Below are 19,259 nucleotides of genomic sequence, written 5' to 3' on the forward strand. Positions count from 1 at the left end.
CAGTTTTTATGGATAAAAGTTTGCCATAAAGCTAAATATCACAGGCGAAAGCAAACATTTCTCATGCATGCCGGCTATAGCTTTGAGCTTTAGAGTTTCCTTTTGGCTTTGGAACACTAAACGAGATCTTAATGAGATGAATAATTGTTTTAAATGAGTAATCAGTTGTGAAAGCATCATTGACGAATCTGTTAAGCTATTTACCTTTTGCTGTGTCTGTCCCCTGAAGTAAATGTTTATCGATGCATAGGGCAATACCTTTTTCTACGCTATATCACTAATTTAGGTTTCTAAACATTTCTGCATGATTACTGTTTTAATTGTTCATACACCAGATTGTATCATTTTTAGGTGGTTATTTTAGTTTAACTTTTTTTTGTCTAACATTTGATTTTTTTTTTTAAGCTTTGCTAAAGGATTCACACAGATGTGACGCTTTAACAATCGACTGTAGGCGGAAGGACAGTTGGAACTATTTGATCAGGCATTTGAGCAGACAGCCGATTTGATTGGCAGTTGAATTTTGCAAAATGAAAAAAAAACTCCAGCGTTCACAGTTCAGCTTTAACTCTCCTTCCCTGGCAGTTTCACATCCATCCACACCTTTGATCATGTGGCCAACATGTCAATTTAATGGGCTCATCTTTAAGAACCAAGAAGACAACTCCAGGGGTCTTAGAATCTTAGGACCCTTAGGGTTTTTAGTCTATTGTATCAAATGCAAGCAGGTGGAAAATTCTGTAATTCCGAGTTACAGCTGCTCACCTCTGAGAACACTAAATGCCGCAAGAGGGCATACGTTGTGACGACTCAGCAAGTCTGTTAGGACTCAGTAAAGTGATTAAGATGTATTAATGTCTTCATAAAGAGATTTTAGATTGCAAACACCATATGTAGCATAACTTGATTATAACTAAGTCCTGACATGACATCGTTTGTGTTAGCCATCAGGAAATGCTGTTGAAATGGCAGAATCTTTTTGAGTGTACAGTTTTAATCCTGTTGATATGAGAATTTTAAAAATCCAAACAATGCACTTTATTACAGGGTATTTCAATGGAACTGTTTTTCTCCTCGATACTTTCAAAGTTGTTCTCTAGAATGATAGAAAGCCACAGAGTGCCAACATCTGGTCATGCTCAGGAGAGCTTGAAGCAGTGTGGACACACACACACACACACACACACACACACACACACACACACACACACACACAGTGTGAGTTGAGACAGTTGCTATGAAGTGAGCCTCAGGCTGAAGATAGGACCTCTTATCCCTCAACCTCAGCCCTGCTTTGCTGGACCACTCGCTCTGTCTGTATGAATGAGTTTATATGTGTGTCCTTCTCTGCCTGCTGTTTGCTGCAGGCATCCAACTTCTAAGAGCTGCTTCAGAACTCTTGCGCCACCATCTTTCTTCATCTCACCCTCCTATTACTATCTGTGACTCTGTTTGGGCCTGATTTAGCCTCTTGGGGAGGACAGAGAACGAACAGGCCGGCTATAGAAGGGAGAGGTGCAAATTCTCCCCAACATCTGGACCTGGTCATGTTCTTTCTCAAAGGACCTGGAAGCTTGATAAACTAACACACTTTCATTGAAACACTCAACACAAGGTTTTAGAGGCCGACAGATGAGGAAAAGTGCTGCTTTCCGGCAGTTTTGCTGTGTATATCACTCATGATTAACGGCAAAATCACTCGCCAAACACAGGTACCCATTTTGGAGGCCATCCAGCTGTGCAATCCACTGTATTTGGCTTACATACGTCTTATTGTTGTGGTTCCCACTCTTTTCCTAATGCCCTCAGGTCAGTCAGATGAACTCAGGTACATCTTCAACGGCCACCTGTTATGTTTGAGACTGAATTGAATTAGTTTAAAATTTAATTTACCACCTAAGCACCAGGAACACTTCCAGTTGATGCAGCTAAACTGTTAATATTTGGGTTGGGTTAATGTTTGCGCTCACTTTTGATTTTGAGCTTTTTTCTTTTGTCAACTGCTTGAGAGTTAACTGTTTACACAAACTTTAGATATAGCGACAATCTGAATGCTATAAATTTGAAATAACAATACGTTGTTGTTTTTTTAAGTCTTTATTCTCATCAAACTATGTGAACTTTAGAAGAAAGCTTTCATGTAAACATTTCAAAATAAAGACATCTACTTTCAACGGACCACCTCGGCTTGTTAATTCAATAGATTTCTCAATGCTTTACCCAACTTTTCAAACACAGGTTTCAAAAAAGAGGAAGTTGTGTGCACTGAAATTAGCCTGCTACGACTGGTACAGAGAAACGTGATCAGCCACAACAATAAAACCACCTACCTAATATTTTGGAGATCTTTTGTGTTTGTATGTACATGCTATTTTAGTATTAGTTTTTACTGTATGTGCAATTCATTCTCCACCTCTGACTTATTGTTCCAGCTCCCAGGTGATTTAAGCCAGACATCAGATGATCCCAGCTTGTCAGACTTTGAGACGTAAGGATATCTTTCTCTTTCACTTTTTCTCTTTGAAAGCATAATGCTGTCAAGCACTGTTGATGTTGCTGCTGCCAGGGATAATGATGATGACAGTGATGATGACGACAGCAATAAGGACGGCTTGTTGTTTGTGTCACTCAGGGCTCATCGCGCTCTCATCAACGTGTGGATCCCCTCTGTGTTCCTGCAGGGCAGAGCTGCCAACGCCTACCACGTCTATCAGGTAGAAAGAGGACACCGCTCTGACATAAATGCAACTGTTTACTGTCCTTGATAATTGGTACACATCATCCTCTATTCATTGTGAGAAACACTGAGCAGAGGGCACAGCAGTGATGAGTATATAGTGTCATAATGTTTAATAAGAAATCTGAACAGAGCAGTAGAGATGCAGCATGAGAAGTTAAAAGTTTATGAAAGCAAAGAGTGACAGATCAAATAAGAAAGCTTTGACAGAGATACACATGGGCATCAAAAGCTCATCATCAGTGTTCATTAGCAGTGTTGTGTTCAGAGCTTTTTAGTCACTCGGCTCTGCTGAAGTGGTCAAGCAGAACACTTTAATTTGGCAGTGTGTGCCCGATGGCTTGTCCACCACTGAAGTTTACACTGATATATGTATATTTCTTCTTCTCTTTCTTTTTTTTTTTGTATGTGCATTTAATCTCCGGCTCTAAGAACAAAGATCAGTGATCCAATGGTTTGCTGTGAGACTTGGTTCAGAATACGAATAATAATAACTATGGATTTCCTGACTTTCAATCCAGTGCAAATCACTGCTGCAGACAGTTTGATCTCCAGTATAATAACTGATTTAATACTTTCTTTGACTATATCATTTTTGTGAAGTGTGTGGCAATGTGTGGGAACTATTTGGAGGGACGTTTGGCATTTGCTCTGTATTTAGGGACTCGGTCCTCATTGCAGCTGGCCCAGATTCGAGTCCCTACTTGTGCAGCACTTCCCTATCATGCATAATGCCATGTTCAAATGTCAGTTTAACAAAATTTGAAAAATAAAACCTTTAGTTACCTGCTTAGTCCCTGATGCTGAACACCCGTCGTGTCTCTGCAGAACTTTTCTGGAGCCAAATCTGTCCCAAAGTCATGACTGCACCTCCCACTACAATCCATGACACCTCAGTTTGAACTGAAGTCTCATCAGAGCGTTGGCTGTGCACAAAATTGATAATAGCAGGCCTCCACTTAAATAAGTGGTGGTTCCTGAGCTTTTTGCCAGGCACTTATGTAAGCAGCGAGCACTGGGAACTGGACTTGAGAGCGGCTTAACAAACCGAACTGCTGCTTCTCCTTTTATCTGTCAAGTTATCGAGCAAAGTAGTCAACAGCAGCTCATTCCCCAGGTGACTGTTTTACTGTGTCTGTCACATTAACAAGGTGTTACACCTCAGCTCTCTCACCACAGCAATGTAAGACTGAATCGCACACACACACTCACTCAGATATTCAGTCCCCTGGCTCAGCCTCATGAGACAGGCAGACACACATGTAAGCAAACACGCATACAGCAGTACAAATATGATATTCACTGCGTGGAATAAATCCATACAGATGCACACAGTTACATGCTGTCACTCATACATGCTCTGATACGTCATAGCGGGTTAGTCGGTCTTCTTCATGCTTTACAGGAGCAATTTACAGACAGAAATATGAGCGCACACACAGAGTGTTATCTGCTCCATAACCAGGAGGTACAGCTGTGCTAGTCAGTGGGAACCTTATGGGACAGGAGCAGACAGCTGGCACATCCTCAGCTATAACTGATGGTCAGACTGGCAACCAAGCTCAGCTCTGCTCAACTTATGCATAATACATGTAAATTCACTGCTCAGGACTGGAGCTCAGAGCTGTTGGAGGCTTTTTTGAGTGAAATGATCTCCTTTCTCCTGACGGGAAGGAAGTATAGCTACGGCAAGAGGAATTGTTTAAATTCCTGACACTTACAGCTTCAAACCCGTTTGCACAGGTGTCTGGCCCAGTGTTTACCATTCAATGTTATCTGTACCTGAGTATATCTCAAGACACGTTGAAAACAATTTAGGATTTTCATTTTCTGCTAATGGTGGTGTTAAATGCTTAAGGGAAAGCAGCTCATGTTTAAATTTCTGCATGCTGTTAAGAAAGTGGCAACTTTTATAGCCAGATGGCTGCTTTTGTTGTCCTTTTGGAGAACTCATTGCAAACTGATGTTACACTTTCACTGTGTATTGCCAACTGTGCTTAGTTTGAGCCCCTCGTATATGACTATACTAATCAAATAACCCATTAAAAATGGAATATTCCTCCTGAGTCATCTCTAGGGTTGATAAATGTTTTCAATTGGGGTAATCCCATACTTTTAAAGATGATAATAGTTGGTTAAAGTGTAAAGCTCTTTGATGAGGTGCGGATATCCACTGGGCTTTCAGCAATAATCGTGTCCACCTGCAGTAGGGATTTGTGGATCGACTCCAGCATTGAAGCTGAGCATTTTCCGTGTGTTGTGCTGATAAAGCCTGATTTCTTCCTCTCAATAATGGTCTCTAAGAGACTACTGTCCAGCCCTGGAGCTGGTATAAAGCACAGCCCATCTGGTGTATTGGATACTTCCCTTCCCAGAGCTATATTTGTCTAATGGCTCCCCGTGGAAACAGCTTTTGTTCTTAGACAGGCTAATGGATGGCCAAGGTTACCGGAGTCACTGTTGTTCAGGTGAGGTTGTTGTGGTGATTGAACACTGAGCCAACATTCTTAAACACCTGAGAGAATTGTGAGGAGAGGGCAGGGGTCTCTTTAAAATGCCCTCTAGTGAATACACAGTCTCTTTCTCTTGCACACTTGCACACACGCGCATATGCCTGCACAATTGAACCAATGATGAGAGCAATGAGCCATAGTCGAAGCTAGAGGGGCTTTTGGGAAGCTCTGAGAGTGCGTGGGATTTTAGAGACGAGAACCTAAGTTGGGTCACAGCAACCTTGTGGTTGAAAATAAGCGTACTAACAGCTCCGTCCTGCTGCTGCAATCCACCAAAGAGGAGGAAAGGCTGCTCTAACCACCACTTCTCAAACCATGCTTCTCTAATTGTCTACCTCTCATGGCCCTCTGTTTTTTTTTTCCCCTTCTTCGTCACTCTCTCTCTCTCAGCTCAGTCTCCCTATCGGTCTCCCTTCTCTTGCTAGATTTCATGGCATCATGGCAGGGGTAAGACTGCGTGTACTCCATTTTCTGTCTTTGCATTTTTTTTTTCCTCCAGAGCCACTTTTTTTCTAAGAGCTTTCTGAAATGACTTTCATCCAAAGTGCAGTAAGGCCTGTGGATGGATGATAGGAGACAGACAGCGATGGAGAGACAGAGACTGATGCATTTGTTCCATTATAAGTTGGGTTCTGCTTTTTGTGGTGCACTGTGCCTCTGGGCCTTCATTTCTGTATCACTCCATCCTTCCCTCTTCCTCTTGTTCCCCTCTGATCCCAAAATGAGAGAATAATACCACCGTTGACAAATCAGTGTCTCCCTTCTGCACAGTACCAACAGTGCTGAGGCAATTATGGGAGGAATCATCATTTGCACATAGTCAGTGAACAGAGAGAGTCATTTGCTGTTTGCATGGGTGTCTGTATTTTCATTACCTACTGAAATTGTGTAATGAATCATATCGGTCAGAATGAGGATGTATTCTTTTCCAAAGAAATTATGTGCTGGCATTTTTTTTTTTTTTTTTTTGTAGCTGTGTTAGAAATTCTGCAAAAAACTTATATGTACAAGGGAATCAGGATTTGGGAATGGCAACTAAGAACAAAAGAGAAGGTATTTGGTTCAGTAACATTGTATCAGTTAGCCAGCTGGTTCACCACTTCAGTCCAAATATAAATATTTCAACAGCTGTAAGTTGAGCTTTTATTAAGCTTTTATTCAACAGTGACTCTGAATTTACTGTATGCTCTCCTCAAGATGGACCAAGGAGATATTTGGGATTCCCTGACTTTTTGTTATTTTAGCTTCATAATCCAGTCCAAACAAGTGCCAAATAGTTTGGCAAATAGCAGGAGGCTGACAGACAGATTAGGGCAGCTTCTGCAGTTATGCAGGATTGTACCAGTTTGTGGTGGGGAACAGAGAGCTTAGCTGAAAGGGATAGGTGACAATTTACCAGTTGATCTACGGTCCAACCCTCAGCTTTGTTCATGAGCTGTGGGGTAGAGACAGAAAGGATGAGATCACAAACACAGGTGGCTCTAATAAGCTTCCCACGGAGTGTGTCTGGGCTCACCCTTAAGGGATAGCTCAGTCACCTGGGAAAGGGTAAGAGTAGAGTTGCAACTCCTCCATAGCCAAAGGAACCAGTTGAGGTGGGTTGGGCATCTGGTCAAAATGCGAGCAAAGCCAGAACTCTCTGCTTGACGTAATATGTAAATGACAGACCTGAAAGTCATACCGATAGCGGACAGGACATTTCCTGAAGTATCCCACTGTCCCTAAGCTCTGCCCTGTGCGTGATACCCGTCATGCTACCTAAATATCAGGATCCACGTAATTCAAACGCTCACTGCACATTTTAAACCATTCACTGTGAGCATAGAGTTGCTGACACTCGTTTTTTTTCTCTCCCAGTTTTCAGTGTGGTTCATTGACACAGCCGTCATCGTGGGTTGACTTTTCAGAAGATGCCTCATAGATGCTTCTGAAAAATCGCAAATTCATCACATATAGAGTCGCTGATTGTCACAGACTAATGGAGCATGATGCCACATACTATTAGGTGTATGTTTCCCAGCTTGGTTCTACGTGACAGTGTCTTCGGAGTGAAACTGTTTAGCTGTTCACTCAAAGCTCTGATGCGATTTGATGGAAACTCCCAGGTTTTAGATTGTTTGACGACATAAATGCAATGTGGAACAAGGCCTGGCCCATTATAAAATTCTGACTAAATAACCTTAAGCAGACACAGTGGAAAATTCAAGAATATATTAATAATAACTGGGAAAGAGTGTTGGGATATACAACCCTGTTTGAAGTATTGCCTCTGCTGGCAGCTACTCTTTGCAAGCATGGTTGTTTTTTCTGCATCCATAGTATTCTCAGCTTACTTTGTCTTTTTTTTTCTCGGGGAAATAGTTCAGGGGTTAACCATCTTCTGCCATTGAAAGCATTTGAAAATCGTGGCATGACTAGAAATTGGAAACATACCCCATGCCTGAACGGAACAATAGGAGGAATATACTCTCCGTGCTGATAAATGCAAACGCCAAAGTGAGATATTCCTAACCAAAACCCCCGAAGCATCACATCCTATCTCAGTTTACACTAAAAATGGAAACCCTGGCACACAAGGTGCTTTTAAAAGGCCAGTTTATCAAATACCTAACACTTCTAACGATTCACAGCAACTGACAGCGTGCCATTTTTGTGGATTTAGCTCTTCATCATCATCCATGTCTCTGCTTCTCTCCTCAACATTTTTTGACTCCACTCTACTAAATATCTTTGTTTTGCTCCCTTTTTCTTCTTTCATTTACTCTTTCATCTTTTGAAATTTTTTTTGGCTTCTCCCTCACTCTTTTTCTTCCTTTTTAAAAAAAACAAAAAAACAGAGGGTGGTTTTGCTCTTGATTAGTTCCAGGACAAAACTGAGGGGATCCTTCCACTTCCACAGCATGCTCAATCCCCAGTTTAACCTCACACCACTTCCCCGCTACGCACAAACACACACAAAAAAGTAATTGGAATCGAAAAAAACTAAACAAATGACTTTGCTTCAGGCAGCACCAGCTCATCCATCTGTGCTTGAAGACAAAACGCATACACCATCCAAGAGCTGCTGTAGCAGTAACAGTGTGAATTGGATCTATGTACATTATATTACATAATTAGGAGCCTGTCAGTGAGCTGGCACCTCTGGTTCACAACAGTGGCTGATTTACATATACATTTAATATATATATGTGCATATATTTCAAATGAGCTATTCTCTTTGATCGGCAAAAAGCTGAGCCTGTGATTTCGGCACAAAGTCAAGGGCTCAGTGCAAACTTCTCACTGTTTTGATTATTCTAATGAGACTGAGTCATTTCTACTGCAACTTCCTTTTCAATTTGTTTTCTCCCTCCGTCCTTCACACTTTTGTTCCGGTTCCACAGAATTTCCGTCAGATTTGAAGTGATCGAGTAAACAACGTGGTCGCATGTGTCCACAGCATTTGTTTTGAGCCGCGTATGTGCAGTCCGCCCGGCGTGTGCTTGTGTTCATGTGTAGCACAGGCACCTTCCACTGTGGCAGAGTCACTCTGAGAAAGAGAGTTTGGAACCGTTACATCAACTGTCTGTGCTGTCCCGTGGCCACCCATAGCCTTTAATATGCAACATATGAGACCACATAAACCAGCCACGCAATGAATAATTGAATGATTAATTAATTCATTAATTGATTAATAATAAATGTGCTCGTTGACAGAGTTAATTTTAGATGCGTGCAAAGCTGCCATCGATGGACTGTCATCCCCCAGAGAAATGCAGTGTGTGAAATGTGTTAGCACCTTTAATTTCTGTGTGAGCCATGGGACATGGCTGGGTTAACATGGGAGAAACATCCAGACCGTCTCAGTGTGAGTCGCCCTGATTAGCCAGAGGCTGAAACCACATGGTACTGGGCTGCTTTAGCTATGCAGACGAGATGATCCATCCATATATGTTCGTGTGCGCGGTGGTGTTACATTAGAACCATATGAATATTCTGGTTTTGAATGTAGTTAAAGCTGGCCTGTAGGTAGTACTGAAATCTGTGCACGTGGATGTGCACAGTCGTGATCATGGTTGCAGTAATGGCCGTCTGTTGATGTAGGGAGATAACTATTACGTTGATGATGGTAATGATGAATGTTTTACAAAGATGATGATGATAATTACAATCGCTGTCTTGGTCGTACATCCATCAGTCGTAGATTAAACACCCTCAGGAAGGCGCAGAGGCTGCTTTTGCTGCCACTCTCTGCAGCACTGGCATCTCATCAACTTCACCATCAGCGTAATTGACATTACATTTCCATTTTAGGCACTCTAGTCAGTGCTCTTATCCAGAGCGATTCACAATGGGGAGGTTGAGGTTCAGTGTCTTTTTAAATGGCACTTGAAAAGGCACCGCTGTTGATGGACGTGTGTTTGCAGTAGCAGGGCCTAAAGCTATGGCCGTCTGAAAAGAGCGATGAGACAGAAAACTGAAAGACCTCTCTAATGCATTATAACGCAAAACATCAGTGATGAATACACCACTCAAAGAGACACTCCACACATATCCTCATGTGAAAATATTTAAGACTGTTTTTGTAGAAATGGTTAAGAATATTATAGCACAAATCATTTTTCATATAATTCTTAATTACAGCTACATTTTAGAGAAGGTCATATTATTGGAGTTTCAATTTAAAACATATATGTTTTGGGGTTTTTTTACATAAAGAAAATATGAATAAAAGATAAAGTGAAATGTCTTCGCAAGAAAACTTCACAGGGACACGACCACACTCAAGAAAAATCCGACCACAGTGACACTATGGTGTGAAATGGCCCACAGTGAAATGAAAATACGTCCATCCATTTTCTTCACCCAGAACAGGCTGCCAGCCCATCACAGAGCTAACTCAGAGACAAACAGCCATGCACACTGACACTCAATAGGATCAATTTAGAATTACCAAAAAAAACCAGGATAAATTCTATCAGTCATACTTTATATTTATATACGTGTGTATAAAATATTGCTTCATTGGCAAGGTTTGCAAATAAGAAAAACTAAATGAAAGCCACAAAAGTAAAAAAAAAAGTTGTCCCAACATTCTCACCTAAGCTGCTTACCCTCATATATTGCGGTCCCAAGGTATTGTGGGCAGAATTTCTCCCTTTTCCTTTCCTACGGGACGGTCTAAACGAAAACTAAATGCAGTATTGACGCTCCTTTCCTTAGTATTTATAGAATCCAACCAGCCCTTTTGATGGCTGACGCTTATATAGTTCCCTGTCATTTCATTCAGTTGGGAACCTTCCTGGGCAAAAAGAAATCTTTTCATTTTTGGAATCATTTCACAACCTATGAACAAAAGTACCTTTGGAGAGTGGTCCACCCTGATCCGCAACATCTCTGCAATCACTCTCTTCTGTGCGTTTTATTCAAAAAATATATTAGATGTAGTCTTATAAATACTTTGTATAAAAGTACCAAATAGTCCTGCAGTGAGGGAAAAAAAGAAGTTTAGAAAAAATATGAATCAAGATGTCTCAGCTCTTTGAATCATAATGGGATCACAGGGTTCTTAGACATTTCCATCCCTACTTACCACAAACTTTTTCTTCTATTTTTGTCCATATCTGATCTTTTTTTCCCTCTGGCCGAAGATGCCCTTCAGTCACAGCAGAGTTCCTGCTGTGGTGCTCCCTCAGTGCAGTGCCCTCCTGTAAAACTTCAAAAGGTGCACACTCCAGCGGGTGGAAATGTGAAGTGAGGGGAATGGGAGGCTCTCTCCCTTCAGGGAGGATGGAATCAGGACTGGGTTGTTGACGTAGTCACTTTGGGGGAAATCACGGGAAGTGTGATAATCTCTGTCTAAACCTTCAAACGTCTGATTTGATCTTGGAGCTGGAACATTGTTTGTCAGTAACCTTCTTCTCTTCTGAGCTCTTCTGACTAGGTTCCCTTTCCGTCGGTACTCATAATTTATAGTTACCCATTGTCTTTGTCACTGTGTTTGCCTTGCTCTCCTTCTTAGTAGTGCTTTTGCACTCTTTCCCATTCAGCACTGCTGTGCTCTACATCCTCTGTTCCATATTCTCGCCTCTCAATCATTTGCTCACTGACTGCCCTACCAAGCGCTCAGCCCTTTCACAGAGCCTGTCAGTGACTCACCGGTTCACGTTAAAGAGGGGAGAGAGAAAGAGTATCCTGCTGTGACTGAGGTGTTAGTCAAGTGTCTTACAAAGGAAAAATGACAAAAAGGAGCTGGCTGTAGAGGGGAGTGATGGATTAAAGCAACAGAGCCGGGGAATCAGTCGTGATAAAAGACCGAGATAAGAGTTGTGGTTTGTCCTGTTTCTGCTGCAGCTGCAGACAGCTTTTTCAAGGTAGTCTCCAACTTCGAGGATGAGCACTCGTATCTGGTTACCGCCCTCTGACTTTAAAGAACAAGTGTAGAATTTTGAAGTGATTAAAAAGCTTACAGTTTCTGGCGTATCACCGTCTGTCCTCTACAAGCTAAAGAAAGGCGCCTCATTGCCTTATTTTACACTGAGAGGGATTCAGTCTCTGTCCAGCATCTCGAACGAGCAGTTAACCTTCTGACTGTGGCTCTGTGGCCCAGTGCGCCCTCATCGTCAGTGTTCAGACTCGCACGCGTCCACCTTTCTGTGGGCTGTGTCTGCTTCCCTTTACCTTCCATCTTTGTTTCCTCATCAGTAGTTTCAGCCTGTGATTGCTGTTTATCTTCTACCCGTGCAGTTTCATCTGTGATAAACCCATGAATGCTTCTAAGCTCAAAAATGTTTGGGTTCGCACTGGGGTTGTTTTGCTCATGCTAAATACTAAAGCTGCTTTTATATAGATTTGGTGTAAATGACTGAATCAAAGGCCCATAAATGAAACTGTAACTCTGGTATTTACATCGGACGCTAGTAAAAATGATGAAGTCACTACTTTTGGAGGATGTTCATTCTGGTTGTTTTATTTGTATTAAAATAAGGGAAAAGAATTACATTAAGCACCTTAAGGCTTTGTAAAATACTAATAATCATAACAACGAGGCAGAAGAGCTGTTTTTTCAGATCTGTTGGAAAAAAAAAATTTAATCGGTCAATCTCAAGAGAAGAATTATAGATTCATCTTTTAATTTGCATTTCTAAAACAAATGCGTGCACAGGGCAAAATATGCAAATGAGTCTGCAGTTAAAGGCGAAAGAACTCGTAGAGCTTGAGTAGCTGTTGCACCCGGCTGATTAACAGGAAACACGGCCGCAACAAGAGAGCTGTCAGTGGAAACAATGATTCTAAAACTCTGCGAAAAAATTATGTTTAGAAACATACAGGTGGGTCAAGATGATAAAAACAAAACAAAAAAACTGGCAACAATATGTCTTGAAGGTGGAAAATGCGCCAACAAATGGACAGAAACAGGAGAGAATGTTTGTGTAGGAAAGCAGCTGGAGAAAATGGGATTTACATCCAGATAAAAACGAATCGACACCATCACTTTGTCATTTTTAGCTAATTTTTTTCCCCATTCGTAGACACTAACTGCTTCACTGCTCTTATACCTCAGAAATTCTCCAATGTATACATTCAGCCTACTGTTGTCTGCAGTTTCTAATTCATGCATTTTACATAACACATCTGCATTCTGATTATGTTGCAGATGGACATTCTGTCTGCTAGCTGGCACTGCTCTATGAAATTCTCCCTTTTCAATGTGTCGACATGCATTTAAGGGTCAGTAGCAGATGGAGTCCTTTTTGCTTTGATTCGCACAGTGATGTGACATTTTCTTCAGTTCAGCCAGTGAAACGGAAAACAGAGTGAGCCCCTTTTTACATTTAGATGGTAAAATGTGTCCGCTTTTTTCTCTTTCCTTTCACAGATTACATTTTAATAAGGAGATATGAAGTTGAAACACCAGCTGCTTCTTTGGTCACATTGTACAGGCTAATGAAATCTCTTTACGCATGCACTGCGCATTGCAGGAATAGTTTCAACATATGAATGTGATTGACTGTAAATGTAATTTCTAATTTTCCAAGTTATTTCCTGGTGAAGTAGAAAGTAAGAGGACGGTGGGTTTTTTTGGTGTTCTGTGCTTCAAGCTCACCTCGATCTTACAAAACTCCACCATCCTCTTTCATATATATATATATAAAATGTGTATCCTACACATTCATCCAGAGGTGAATGTGCCATCAGCACCACTAAATCTGTGAATAAAGATCCTCAAAAGCAGTTTGCTGGCTTTTGGTGCATGAGCTTGTATTTTTGTTCCCACAACAGTGGAATTTGGCTTATTTTAGTACAAGTCTCTGCTTCATCACACTGCTACATTGGAGCAAGAAGTTGAGTCTTTGCAGACTGTTTTAGCCCTCCATCAGTCATTAAAGCAACACCAAAGGATTTGGGATTTTTTTGCCCTTTGGCTCCCCCTACAGTTGTGGGACGTAACACCACTTTCCTAAAAACATATCTGTGTGAGCTCTGCAAATGTGCAGCAACAGACATGGACTTGTTGTCACATTGAAGAGGCTACAAAGACGCTATCATAAGCCCACAAACATGTCAAGTACCCGCAAAGTTAAGTGATGCAGAGCTGGAACCAAAGCAGTGAACTGCGGTTTCTCGGCCCCTGGGTGCTCTCGAGCAATTTCAGACCTGAGAATGTGGATAACAAATGTCAACATACTTCAAAACGGGTCCGAAGCAGTTTAGTTTTTAAGGTTCACAAACTTCTCTCTGCTTTAAATCACACCTTTATTTCCACATTTGATGATTCATTGAGCTGTGCTGCAGCGGTGGGCGTCGATGACGTCATCCCAGTAGACAAGTGTGTAGAAAGCCCTCTATAAGCCCCCTGATAGCCGCCAATAGCAACAACACAGCAGCTATGAACTAACAGTGCAATAGTACACGTTCATTCATTCATTCGTCTTAAAGTATTGGTGAAATAAAGACAGATAATGCCTTATTTAGAGGCTGCATCGTCTAAGCCCGGTTCACTCCGTTATATGGATCTCAAGGAATCTAAATATCTTTTCCGAAGGACGCTGACTTTCACCAAACTGCTCTCGTGAGTAGTTGAACATATTTCATGCCAGAAATAAGGTCTAGGTTTAAAAATACTGGAGTTCCCCTTTAATGATACACATTTTAAAGCCACTGTGGGCCTCTCTTTTGCTCCCTGTGAGTTTTTATTTCTGAAGACTTAAGAGGCATTCTGATCAACACTTCGGTTAGGAAAATTGGTGTTTAATGCACTGAAAAGGTTTTGCCAAATGAGCTCCGAGTTGGAGGGGCAGCTGCACTCTTATGGGAATTGCAGAGGCACTGTTGGGTGAAGTGTGGTGGGCGTTTGTCGAATGACTTTGCAGGAGCCCTGAAAATTTGCAAGATCCCCCTCACATACAGATGTGACACTGACTTTAGTTACTAATACTTTAGTGTTAAAAATTCTGCTTAGTCTGTACATTTTGCTTCTATTTCTGATGTAGCGCTTTAAGTTAATTGCTAACGTCGGCATGCTAACGCGCTCCTCGTGATCATTAGGGATTGGTATCACTGCTTTTTTCTGAGTTAACTTCATTTTGATTCTCAACGTCCCAAATAAATTTGCCTCCACATATTCTGCTCACACTACAGGAGAAGTGTACTGCTGTCCCAGCATGTGCATTAAAATAGCACATAAGTATTGTAGAATCAGAAGTGAGGCAACGGCATCAGAGTCAGCACAACAGACCTGTCTCGAACAGACAGTGTAAATGTGGCTTCAGCCTGGAAGATAGTGGCTGACAAACTGACACCTACAATGTCATAAGCTTGGTGAAAATATATGTTGCTTGCCTGAATGGTGCAAGGACACAGTGGTGCTTTTCATCTCCTGCCCTTTGCTGTTACTGCGCTCCCTCTCAAATCCTCGGAATGGGTTCTATTTTCTGCCTAATTAGGCAAATGGTTTGGCTAACAATGATCTGTGAAGAGGTGGCGATGATGACATGACGCGACGCTCTGCTGCTCTTGCCTTGGTTTGAGTTGGTTCACTCCCTTCTTTTGCTCACTCATTCTCACTAGATATAGGCCATGTACACCCACTTTTGCAGACTGCGTGGTACCTGTTGCTTTTTATGGGTTCATTTGTGATTTGTGATCATAACCTTGTACTTTGCAGTTACTAATAGTGCGCATGACGTCAAAAAAGCAACAGGCTCAGTGAAGCGCGACTGTTCGACTAGGATGAAAATTCAGAAAAGAAAGAGCTGTATAAATAAAACGGATGCAAAAAGTGACCTAACATTCAAAGTTTGTCCCAGATATCTACAGTTTAAGGTTGTCATTGTTGTTTTGATTGACAGCTCAATTACACCCCTCACCTGCCTTTGTAATCCTGGTCCACATGTCAAATGTTCTACTAATGATATCAATTAGGGGGTAAACTTGAAAAAGGCTTATTATAAACCCTGAAAAAAAAAAAAACGCTATGATTTCATCCATGTTTACAGGTTTCATTACCAAAGTTTGAATGAAATGTTTGAATGAAAAAACTCTACACAGCACATACAACCAGGTTATTAATTGGGATCTTCGTCATTTTATTTTCGTAGACAAATTTCTTCTTGACCAGACTACTAGACTTTGACGTGCTTTCTGGCTTGGCTTGGTGAAATTTCCAAATAAGGTCAATATAAATGTTAAGAAACCGGATTTCTAGCCATGTTTTTTTTGTCCGTAGTCCATGAAATCTGTGGTTGGTGGCATCGATTCCAGTAGAGACTAACCGGCTTTGGTTTAAGTTGATTTTCACACCCAGTCCCACTTGTAGCAGTGGCAGCCATGTTGAATGTTTTGTCTCTCAGGGGTTGTGTTTAAATAGGACATTGACTTTGGTACATGCACCTTTCTTTCTTGATTGAGCTGCTGTATTTTTTTTCCTTATTGCTTGCTTTTGTAACTTGATTCTCCGCTCAGAACTTACAAATGGTGTTTCACTCGACATGTCTGTGCTGGTCAGAACCAAACAGATTTCAGTAAAGAATACATTTTTTTTAATATTACCTTCTATCACCCGTCCTTTTGGTGGTCAAATTCAGGGATAGTCATTGTGAGACTGCACCTGGCTTTTGCTAATTGTTACAACTGTGAAGAGAGTAAGTGAGATCTCTGCAAGAGGAATCTCTTTATGGGCTTCCTGTGGTGCTGGAAATGGGTGTTCACACGGGCTCCTGCAGTCCGTGCTGCCTGACAGATTGAGGAACAACAGTCCAGGGTCTTCTCTACGAGGTACAGCAGGGAGAAAGACTCCATTATCATCTTCACTTTCTGCATTTCTCAGCTGTGGCTCACGACTAATCTTATTTCCACCTGCTTATTGGAATATCCTCAGGCTAAAAAGCCAGTTAAATGTCAAGCAAAGAAATAGCAGCAATTACGTGTTCAGGGACTTTCTCTTTCAAATCTTTTTCAAAAGTTATTTCATGGCTATGCGAGGACTTGTATCCTCGATTGAGCTGTTTTACTGTGTCTGTTACCCTGCTTAAAGCCGCAGAGATGCACAGGAGGTTCGGCTCTCTGCAGTTTGTGCGTTTCAGGCGCTGAATCTTCAACAGTTTAAGGCGTGCAGTTAGAAACTTTGAATCTTGGACCTCCGACCAGGTTGCAGGTGTCTGCTAACATGATCCTATATGAATGAATGAATGAATGAAATACCTGCAAGCTCTTCAACATCTGAACCCCCTTTCACACTGGACAAAAACTAGATTTCTACTTTTGTTCAGATGCTTTGAAACGATGTAGTTCCTCTGTGCATATTTCTTTGGATTTTTATCTGTCTCTACTGTGTATATCCTTTAGATCCATTTAGATCAATGATTTAAAGGGAGTTTCCCGATAAACCCTGTAACAAAAAAGAACAAACAGCAGGTATTTACTTATGTCACTGAATGAATATTGACAAGACACTTGTTAATATTGAGCAAAAGGTCCACAAGACCTTTAAAACATGTGCCATTAAACCAGTAACCGCTGTAAGGCCTTTATTCCAACATCATCAGTCAAATACACCTTCAGTCTGCGGACATGTCTCAACTGAGTTTGTTTGCAGAAGGTACAGTATAATGTGTTCATCTAGTAATTAGAGATGACTAGACTAGAGATTGCTTTCATTAGAGAGCGGGGTCAATGCAATGCAGCGTTACTGCGTCATTTTCCTCTCCTCATTTTATAATTTGCAGTAGATAGAAAACATCTTGGCCATCTATTGTGTTGGACTGTCAACCAGACAGTAACTGCTGCTGGTGCTTAATTCAGCTGTTTAATGAAAATATAAATATGGTTACAGCATTATGCCAACATTTATTTGTTTTATATGAATGAAAATTATATTTCACAGGTTGCCAAAAATATTGAACAACTCTGCACAACATAATGATGAAACAACAGTGTCTTCAGCCAGAGGCTTCCTCAGCTCTGCTGCAGTAACAACCAGTATAGGAGATCATTCTTGCCAACAGCAATCACCTTACATAATGAATATTTATGACTTTTTGTTATTTTTTATTTGTGTAGTTGTTTAATTTATAGAAATTAAATTTTTCCATATATAATGATTGAGGAGTTTCCCCCCCCTATTTATTTTTTGTTATTAGAAATAATCTGGGGGAAGAGAAAAGATGTCGGCATAAATGCAACTGAGTATAGATTCAATATTTTGTTTATCACACTACCAGTTGTCACTTTACTTAGGGTCTTTGGTTTTAAATCAAATTTGCATAATTTGGCATGAGAAATGGTCTCAGCCTCTCACATTTGATTATCTAATGTCCCTCTACTCATCCTTCCAGATGAGCCACGGCTGCCCTTTAGTGAATGTCACTTTGCCTTAAATGGGACAAGAAAGTATATGGCAGAGGACGGACGTTAAATATGCATGAAAGTGCTCCTCCTGGTGAACAGGTGATCTTCATTAGCATTGAAATGAGAAGTTTGCAACCAGTCTGTGCAGTTAATGCTATGTATCATAGAGTGATAAATCAGTTGTGAAGGCAGAAATAACTTTCTGTATCTGCGTACATCAGTCTCTACGGATGAATATGTAGCACAGGTCCTTCATAATAAGAATTATTAAGAAATTAGATTTCCTCTACATTTCACTTTGCTCCAATGTGACGGGAGGCGTTGAGCAGTGAGGTGCGGCTGACTGAACCGTCACGGTTGACGTGGAAATGTAGGAAATCGTAGTACTCCAGCAGAAATCCTCTTGCTTATACTTCAGCAGCCACGGTTGGAATCTCCTTTCTACGCTGACTTTCTGAGGTCATTTTTCATTAAATCATCATGCTTTCAAAAGTATCCTCATAAGCCATTTAATGACGGATAATAGGACTGTGTCCATCACAGTTGAACTTTCAACATCAGACAAAACCCATTCCCATCACACGTTACCACGTCCCTCTGAACTATTATTAAAGGCCCTATCACTGTTCCAGAATGGATGCTGTTTGAGATAACAAAGCCCTGGAGCTCAGATATTACCAATGCAGTTTGGATGTTGCCAAGATTTTTGACAGAGATAATGATGACTATTTATGATTAGTAATGGGGAGGGAGTTGTAAGCCGATGTGGCTAATGGTGTAAAATAGATTAAGCTTGTGCTAACACTGCCATATGTGAAAAGCCTCTCAATTTGCCCTTGTCCCAGTATAAGACTGCATGTCTGATGCCACGACACTACGGAGAGTGTGATCAGTGGTTTAACATTCTAACACGTCTAACTTTCTCTGTAGTCACGTAGTTTATTTAAGTTACTTGAATGCTGATTTTGTCAGATGATGCTGAGGTTTAAAATCAGGATTTCATCAGAGCAGAGTGGCAGTCTGAACATGCTGTACCAGACCTTACGAGCTGATTTTTATTCACAATTTCTACAAACAGAAATTATGTGAGTGAAAGCAGCTTTAATATTTTCTTATACTATACTGATTTAACAAAAAGATGCAGAGCACCATTTGGCCCATTTGAGTCGAGTGTATACATG

General features: G+C 41.0%; 1 protein-coding gene across 1 annotated transcript in view; it reads left to right on the forward strand.

Moving 5' to 3' along the window:
- snx29 (sorting nexin 29) overlaps window positions 1-19,259 on the forward strand; it is a 131,312-nt gene that overhangs the window by 82,969 nt on the left and 29,084 nt on the right. The window contains exons 18-19 of the mRNA XM_072372887.1: window positions 2,433-2,488; window positions 2,633-2,714. Of these exons, the coding sequence (XP_072228988.1) occupies window positions 2,433-2,488; window positions 2,633-2,714 (138 nt within the window). The remainder of the gene's footprint in view (window positions 1-2,432; window positions 2,489-2,632; window positions 2,715-19,259) is intronic.

The sequence above is a fragment of the Leuresthes tenuis genome, unplaced genomic scaffold, assembly GCF_036924035.1.
Source record: "Leuresthes tenuis unplaced genomic scaffold, fLeuTen1.0.hap1 SCAF_20, whole genome shotgun sequence".
In the NCBI taxonomy this organism is placed as follows: Eukaryota; Metazoa; Chordata; class Actinopteri; order Atheriniformes; family Atherinopsidae; genus Leuresthes; species Leuresthes tenuis.